Source organism: Prunus persica, chromosome G6, assembly GCF_000346465.2.
Source record: "Prunus persica cultivar Lovell chromosome G6, Prunus_persica_NCBIv2, whole genome shotgun sequence".
In the NCBI taxonomy this organism is placed as follows: Eukaryota; Viridiplantae; Streptophyta; class Magnoliopsida; order Rosales; family Rosaceae; genus Prunus; species Prunus persica.
Window position 1 is genome coordinate 19,338,649 of NC_034014.1, and position 9,249 is coordinate 19,347,897.

General features: G+C 40.6%; 1 protein-coding gene and 1 non-coding gene across 2 annotated transcripts; both read left to right on the forward strand.

The window, feature by feature from the left end:
• Nucleotides 5,390-8,244, forward strand: LOC109949715 (cysteine-rich receptor-like protein kinase 29). The gene is made up of 6 exons (XM_020565822.1): nucleotides 5,390-5,583; nucleotides 6,326-6,843; nucleotides 7,072-7,179; nucleotides 7,306-7,543; nucleotides 7,648-7,798; nucleotides 7,900-8,244. Exons 1-6 carry the CDS (start codon nucleotides 5,390-5,392, stop codon nucleotides 8,242-8,244), a joined length of 1,554 nt encoding a protein of 517 aa, XP_020421411.1.
• Nucleotides 8,808-8,892, forward strand: TRNAM-CAU. The gene is given in 2 exon segments: nucleotides 8,808-8,845; nucleotides 8,857-8,892. It is a non-coding gene; the product is annotated as a tRNA-Met (tRNA).

Genomic DNA, 9,249 nt, shown 5'->3' on the forward strand with positions numbered 1-9,249 from the left:
GGCAGGTTGAGATAAGCAATAGGGAGATTAAGCACATACTTGAAAAGACAGTGAACACCGCAAGGAAGGATTGGTCCATGCGTTTGGATGATGCATTGTGGGCTTATAGAACTGCTTATAAGACCCCTATAGGTATGTCTCCGTACAGACTTGTTTTCGGTAAACCTTGTCACTTACCAGTGGAGCTTGAGCACAGGGCTTATTGGGCAATCAAGGCCTTCAATTTTGATATGAAAGCCGCTGGTGAGAAGAGGAGGCTTCAACTCAATGAGCTGGAGGAGTTGCGACATGAAGCGTATGAGAATGCGAAGCTTTACAAGGAGAAAACAAATCAATATCACGACAAGAAAATTCTTAGGAAGACGTTTGAGAAAGGGCAGAAGGTTCTCTTATTCAATTCACGCCTTAAGCTCTTCCCAGGTAAGCTTCGTTCTCGGTGGATTGGCCCTTTTGTTATTACTAATGTGTTTAATCATGGCGCAGTGGAGATTCAAAACATTAAGGATGGCAGCACCTTCAAGGTGAATGGACATCGATTGAAACCTTACTTCGATGCCAACTTTGATGCCAATATTGAGTCTCAAGCACTCAAGGAGCCTCCACCACTCTCTTAAAGCTCACCAGAGTTTGGATGTCCGGCTGAAGACGTGAAACTTAGCGCTTCTTGGGAGGCAACCCAAGGTGATGAGGAGAAGATAGAATATGCGAGGAAGCTTGCTTGCATCCTAATCGCTTCAAAGGGGAGTTTTTCTGAAATCTAACCTTTGGTTTTGTCTTTCCCTTGTCTTCTTTACTTTCATTTATGTGGCATTGCTTTTTCTTACACTCTAAACATTGAGGACAATGTTTCATTTAAGTTTGGGGGGAAGGATTTAGTTATGTTCTTTCAAATTGTTAAATTTTAAAATTTTGAGTGTGTCTAATGGCCAAAAACGCAGGATTTTGTGTCTTGTTTCATTATCCTTCCAAACACCTATGATAAGACTTGGATCTAATACTAATATGGTTTCTCATAAATTGATAGTCATTGTTTATGGACTTTGTGTGGTTCTGAGTTAACTCTGTCTTGCATGCCATCCTTGCACTTATTGATCACTTTGCCGAGTTAGTCCAATTTCTTGCTACTTGGAGACGATATGCAATTCTACTTATCTCAGATCTTGGTTTCGTACTCTAGAACTTATTTGAATATCTCTTGAAACATTTTGTTGCCATACAATGCTTAGGAAGTGATTTAGGCCATGTTTGAACCGTTTGAGCTTTTCTAACAATCCCTCTACATGTATTCATCCCTAGTCAACCCATTTGAGCCTACGTTAAGCCTTTCTTTGTGTAAACCATTCTTACCATAATGAACCTCTGTTTTCTTATTCTTACTTATTCTATGAGCAATTAAAGTTGTCTTCAAAAGAGAGTTATAAAGAATGCAAGGTTTTTGGAGCAAAAGTGAATCATTAGTGCCATAATCCAAGTGTTGAAAGAAATAAATTTGGGGGTATTGGTAACTAATCAAAAGAGGTAATGAAGTGTGACCAATGTAGTCACGGCCCTAGGGTGTTATAAAAGAGAAGATCATGGTGATCTAGGGTAAAGAGCCACAAAATTAGGCCAAAGAAACAGATATGAAGGTGCTGAAATTATGTTGAAAATGTGCTCATGTATGTGTTCCTTGCTTGTTACAAAGTTCAGTAATCTCTTATGCTCTTACCTGTGCTTTAATTGTGCTCAAAATATTGTATATCTCATATCCCTTCTTTCATTCAACCATTGCCCTAAACCTCATTACTACCCTTGTAAAGTCCTTTTGATCGTTGGTATTGTATGGTATTACTGTGGAGAGCTGATTTGATAATGAGCTTATGGGGTTCGGAATTCTTGATTTTGCTCTAAGTGTGTGCGCATGTACTTATCTGAGTTGCAGGTGTTGTACTGATTCGGAATTCACACACTACACTTAAGGATGTCATTGTGAGCTTTGGTTACCCTTGAATCATATGTGGAACTTAGATTGTGATTGTTGTGTTTCTTTGGGACCATATACGTTGGTGATTCTTTGAGGATATTGTTTGGAAGGCTAGTTGCTTATTTCCTGTTTCCTAAGTTGTAGTTTTATTTTGTTTTGCTCGAGGACTAGCAAAATCTAAGTTTGGGGGTATTTGATAAGCTCATAATTTCACACATTTGCATGCCTTCTTTCCTTAATAATTTTTCTTAGCTTCTCTTTATTTTGAGTCTCTTACCTATGTTTGTGTGCTTTGTAGGTTAAGACAGCAAGGGGATGACATTTGATACAATTCATGCATGTTAAGGGCTGAGTGGCACAAGAGGAATATGTGCTTAAAGACAAAACCAATTTGTGCCACACTCCTTGTCAGTCCAGTTTCGTAGGTCATCTTGCAGGCCTCATTTCAGTAACTTACACAGGTCGGATGAGGAGACATCCTTCATAGAAGTTGTTCCAATGGGTGTCAATTATAACATATCCACATTTCAGCCCAATTGCATAAATCTAGAGCCCTCAACACGTCAAAGACTGAACCAAGTTCACAGAAATGTCATGTTGGCTGCCACTACATTTAATGTGGCTACATCCCTAGAGCCATGTGCTACACATGGGCAGCCATACATGGGAGTCAAATCAGCTCAGAAGCTCAAAAAGATGAACAAAAGTCAAGCTTTCCATAAAGAAACCATACCAAAACATGTATTTGTCAGCTGGAGCAGTTGGCAAGTATGGGCAGCTGGAGCAGTTGGGAGCAGCTAAGAGAGGTGTGCTTCACCAGCCAAAGGGGAGCACGAAATTTCACTCTATAAATAGAGAGTTGCACACTCATTCAAGGGAGAGGGTCAGATACACACATTCACTTCATCCATTACTCTCATACACACATTCAGATTCACCACAAAGAGAGAAGGGAGCTTGGAGCTGTCCTAGGAACTTCCTTGCTGCCATCATCTAGTTGTTCTCCTCTCTTTATCCTATCTATGTATTTCTTATTTTCTGTATTCATAGTTATGTCTAACTAATCCATTTAGTTAGGGCTTAGAATGAAGCCCTAGTCATGAATATTCAATGTTATGGATAATTTTATAGTTAATTGATTTCCTTGCTTTTATTATCAAGTTGTTAATCTCCAGTTTATTATGTGCTTGATGTATGTTTTCTTGGAGTAGCTAACTAGGATTTTATGCATCTAGCACAGGTTGGGAAGGGGTTTAGATTCACCAATTCTACTCTCCTTTCACAAGCAACACATGAATGGCCTAAGAATCATTCAAGGGGTTAATAACCATAGGTTGACTAGGACAGATACCATGTTCTAGGACTTGTGTGATTATCATATTCTCAAGGAGCTTAATGACTCTTGTATGCTTTATTCTAAGTAGATACCATGCTTAGGTTGCATATTAGAGATCACGTGTTGTGTAGATACCATGCATAATCACATGCCTTAGGAGAATCATGCATCCTGCACCTAGATACCATAGGCTTGTATGCGATGATCTATTGTTGATGAAGCTTGAGTCAATTTCTATGCATTCATAACTTGGATAGGAAAACTAGTGGTGGATTCCAAGGCTCTAACACATTTCAATCATTGTTTCACAACTTGTTGATTGCTGCCAGTTTTTACTTTCGAGCACTTTCATTTCACTTTCTTGTTTTCAACAACAAAACCCCCAATTTCGAGCGCGTGTGTGGTGCTAGGATTCTGTCCTAGACCTTGAGTAATTAGCAAGAGGCATTGTTGAATTCGACCTTGCCTTTAGCTAGTTAGCCAGTTTCTTTGTTCTATGTTTTTCTAGCATTCTAAGTAATTTAACTTGGAACCAAGTTACCATTCTCCGTGGGATCGACCTCGTATTTACATAAGCTATACTATAAACGGTTCGTGCACTTGCGAGAATTAAAGTTGCTGTTTTTAATAACTCATTTTAGTTGTTAAGAATAGGCTCAACACCTCATTGTGAGGGTTGTCCAACTTGCCTCCCTGGGGGCCTAGCCTTTCGAGAGCGCTTCTCTGTGAGTTGACAGCTGAGCGCCTTTTTTCGCGATCCTCGTTGCGATGGTTGTTTGGCTGACCTCCTTGGGGGCCTAGCCTTTGATGTACATTTCCCTGCGAGCCCAAGCGGGCACGGACGTCGAGTCGTCTACCGACGTGTTCATCCATCCTTCTCTCCTCGCCTGGTTGTCCAAGGCCAATGTTTTGAGCAAAGCCTATTTGGTTGATGAGCTGCCTCATTAGATTGCTTTGGTCGTCCATTCTCTGAGCTAGCTGGTCAACTCTTAGATTAAGGTCTGCTTGACTTCATGGATCGGGAGGAGAGAAGTGTGTGGAGCCCAATTGCACACGGGCTAGGTTTTCACTGAAGGTGTATGCAGGAGCGTGCGTCGCGCGTGGAGGCAATGGAGGGAATGCTTGGAGTTGCTCCAAGACCGGCCCTAGGTCGGAGGTGGTAACGAGTCCACCTTGATGGGAAGTTACGCCATGTTCGGCGGCGATGGCCGGTGCGGTGGTGAGAGGTGGCGGTGCCACCATGTCGATCACGGGATCGTGGGTGGAGTGGCTTTGGGTCGTCGCGGATCTAGCCATCGCGGCGGCTTTGCCTCTCGTGTTCATGCTTCCAACCATGGTTGTTTGGAAGGCTTCGGTGAATTGGAAAATAGGAGGAACGGATTCCTTGAGCACGCGTTGAGTATACCTCGTGCTCTCAATGAAAGCACCAATTTGAGGGAGCAAATTTCCCCACGAGAATATTCGCCCAAGATTCCTTCGTCTTCTCCGCCTCTCTCTCTCCTTGCAAAACAGATCGAAGTAAAAGACCACACCCGGGGGGTGTTGGCCAAAGGCCCTCCGATGCCTAAGTTAGGTAGGGTAATTCAAGGAAAACCGGGTGGCCGGAGCCTTGAGTGAGAGAGAGAAAGAGAGGAGGTGGCTAGGGTTTTTGAGAAATAATTTCTGCAGAGCTTTAGTAAGAACTTAGGCGTACCTCAACCATTGTGTGTGGCTATGCTTTTATAGTAGTCTCGGAGGCTAGGGTTTCAAAGGAATAATTCCGTAGATGGAAGGGAATTATTCCTCCCCTTTTTGGAATTGATTTGATTAATTAGGGATTTGATTAATTATGGTAAATCAAATCCCTAATTGTGGTAGGTATCAAATCAAATCCTGATTCAATTAGGTAACTCCTCATTTAATTGGAAATCGTGGTAATTAACCAAACCAATTCTCAACCTAATTAGGTAACGTTCAATTTAATTGGGTAATTCCCAATTAAATTGAGTAACTCCCAATTAGGTTGATTAATTCCCAATTGGGTCAAATAATCCCCAAATGGTAGGAATTATTTGACCTAGGGTTTGATTTAATTAAGTTCCCACAACCTTATGCAGCAGGTTCCCAAGTGTGCCCTTCAGCATGTCTTTCGTAAGAAGAATATTGTTGCTGACCGTTTGGCTAATTGGAGTTATCAAGTGGATCTTGGGTTGTGCGTGTTTGAGCAGGCCCCTAGTTGGTTAAGTGCTTATCTTGTTGATGATCTGCTTGGAATTGTTCATTCTAGATTAGTCTGTTTAGACCAGTTTGTGTAGTCTGGTTCTTGGGGCTTTGACCCCATACTTAGTCCAAAAAAAAAAAAAAAAAAAAAAAAAAAGAAAAGAAAAAAGCAGTCCGTCCACAGCAGAAAATTCCTCGCAATATCTCCTTGCCTTGACGTCAACCATGCACTCCCCCTTCCAATATTCAATTGTTTTATTTATTTGAAATCTCCAATTAGTCCTCATCAAAAATCACAAGAAGATTAGTCCCGTCTCTGTCAATATGTGTGTGTGGCTTTTTTTTTTACTCATATCATGATATATCAACGATTTCCATAATCTTCGTCCATGCTAGTAAATAATATTGATGTCACTCCGAGTTAAATATATTTTCTGAATCACGTCAAAAAAATTACTTGTAACCATATTTATTATTGTAACCTCAATTATTGAGGAATGTATTGGTGTTGTATAGGATTGACACAAATTGTTAATTGGAAGTGGGAGAGGAGACTAATTTTTTGTTTTTTTTTTTAATGAGAAAAACTTTAGGAGGAGGGGAGGCTCTCTCATCTCAAGGTCAAGACACCAAGGTATTTTTGAGGACTTACGAAAGGAGACTAATTTCGATACATTGATAGTTAATTTATATTTTGCTTTAGATTTAGAAGTTTGATCAAAACTACATACTTTTTCTTTTGTGGAATTTTCCTTTCCTTTGACCCAGATTACGCAGTAGTTAACACAAATGCTAATGGATGTGGCCAACGCTTAATCTGGTTGCAGAAAGAAAAAGCAAAAGAGAGAAGAAAGTTGGTCCTCAACCACTCCTGTTTCAATCAATGGTTTAATATTCAATCAATCCTCAAAAGTCAAAATCAGTACCACTCCTGTTTCAATCAATGGTAATGGCTACGGCTTCTACAACTCATCCTACGGGGAAAACCCCGACCAGGTTTATGCAATCGGGCTATGTCGAGGGGATGTCACGGTGGACATTTGTCGTGACTGCCTCAGCAAAGGCACACAACAGCTCACACAGGTCTGTCCCAATCAAAAGGAAGCTTTCGGCGTATTTGACCTGTGCACGCTTCACTACGCCAACCGCTCTATCTACGGAGCCATTGAAACTTTTCCTGCTTTCCGGTGGTATAACGTACAGAACGTGTCCAACGTCGACGGGTTTTTTCAAGAGCTGAGGACGCTACTGGATGACCTAAGGGGTCAAGCTGCAGGGAACAGTTCACTTCGAAAATTTGCGGTAGGGACCGCAACCAGAGACGGATCCATTAAGGCGCAAAGAGGTACAGTTGCACCTCTCTTTGCCGAAAGAACCATTGTAGGTGCTTCAAACTGCTCCTTTGCTCAACTGGTGTACAGATTACCTTATTTCCATTTTCAACATTTAAGTAAATATCTTTGTCCTTTTACTTTAATTTATTTTTATATTACTCCATTTACTTAAGTTTACAATGTAAATAAGGAAGTACCTCCCATAAAATCCCATAAAATCAAGTTTTTTTATTTGAAAGGCGCACACCGGAATTTAGTTAGACTCTTAGGTTTCTGCTTAGAAGGAAGTGAAAGGCTTCTTGTCTATGAATTTGTCCCTAATGCAAGTCTCGATCACATCATATTTGGTATGTCTGGAATTATGCATTGTTTTCGTTTAACTTCGAATGTTTATTATAAAATTCCAATTGTGTGACGTGTATGCAAGCAAACATTGTAATTGAAGTCTTGATTTTGCATTAATATATTTGCAGACCCAACACAGCGTGCACAACTAGACTGGGTGAGGCGCTACAAAATCATAGTAGGCACTGCTCGAGGCCTCCTTTACCTCCACGAAGACTCTCGCCTTAAAATTATTCATCGTGATCTCAAAGCTAGTAACATCTTGATAGATGCAGAAATGAACCCCAAAATTTCAGATTTTGGCATGGCAAGGTTGTTCGTTCTTGATCAAACGCAAGGCAATACTAGTCGGATTGTTGGGACCTTGTAAGAATATGCACTTAACTGCCTGTGGGCTTATGTCTGTTATGTCAACAATTTCCTTTCCATATGTGTTGGTGAACGCGGACATTCTTTTTGTTGATATGCAGTGGGTATATGGCTCCAGAGTATGCAATGCATGGGCACTTTTCTGTTAAGTCCGATGTCTACAGTTTTGGTGTGTTAGTTCTAGAGATAGTCAATGGACAAAAAAATAGTGGCTTCAGGCATGGAGAAAATGCGGAGGATCTTCTAAGCTTCGTAAGTGAAAATATAATATAGTTTTGGTATCTCAATACAATTTAGTGCAACGAATCAAAGAAAGAAAACTTATCTCTGATTAAATTCACAAATCATTGCAGGCCTGGAGAAGTTGGAGGGAAGGGACAGCTTCAAATCTAATAGATCCCACATTGAAGACTGGTTCAAGAAATGAAATAATGAGATGCATCCACATTGGATTATTATGTGTGCAAGAAAATGTAGCTGATAGGCCAACCATGGCTTCTGTTATTCTCATGATGAATAGCTACTCCTTCACTCTCCCAGTGCCCTCCCAACCTGCATTTTATTTGCATAGAAGCATTGGATTGGACATGCCGTTACGATCTGAATATAATTCGGGGGCAACAAGGTCAGATCGATCCAAGAGTAACTCTGTCATGGTAATGGAATATGAGACTTTTACTGAACCACATCCTCGCTAGTGGTTGAAGATCGATCCAAGCCTGTTGATTTGTGGAGAAAACTATCCAAGTCTGTTGATTTTCAGGATCTGGATCAATGTGAATCAAACCAGAGTGTAATTTATTATATTTTTATGACAATTCTGTATAATGAATATCCTGTTTTTGATGATTCATGCATATAGAATAATATTGCTGATGAGCTCCCGTTCAACCATTCCTTTAGCAGCTGTTTTGTTGCCGGTGTTGCCTGATGAGTCATCATTCAGGCTGAGGCATGGGCTGGTCTTGTTCATTGTGGGATGCTTCGCTTCCTGGAACATTCCAGCAACTAAAAAGTCATCATTCAGGCTGGGGCATGGGCTGGTCTTGTTCATTATGGGATGCTTCACTTCCTGGAACAGTCCAGCAACTAACATATAAAAAGTCATTTATTTTATTAGTTGATCCACTATGCCTTTTTTTGGTTGTTAGCATCTAAGATAACGTAAAATATCAGAGACCCTATATATGAAAAGTCATTTATTTTATTAGTGTAGACTGCATATGTTAATATATAAAAAGTCAAGGATATTATCAACATCGGGGTGGTGGCGCAGTTGGCTAGCGCGTAGGTCTCATAGCTTCTGAGTTATCCTGAGGTCGAGAGTTCGAGCCTCTCTCACCCCAACAATCTTTTACAATTTTAAATTAAATTTTCACCCACCCACCCAAAGAAGTGGGTTGCTTTTACCATTTTGGACATGGCACTCTGAGAAATGGGAAAGGAGAATTTGTGGGCATTTTGGGATTCCAGAAGTCCAGGAACACAGAAGCCCCTCCAGTCCTTTGTAACCTTCTGTTATATAATATCACGTGGGCTTGCATAGACAACTAAATAATGAGAAGGCATATGACCCACTTATAGCACAGGAACATCCATGTACAAAAAGATGAAAAAAGAAGGGAACAAAAAAAGTGGTGGCCTTTCACTTTTTTCCTTTTGTTCTTTTAGTTGCTTTGCTTTTGCATGGCCTTTTTCACGTG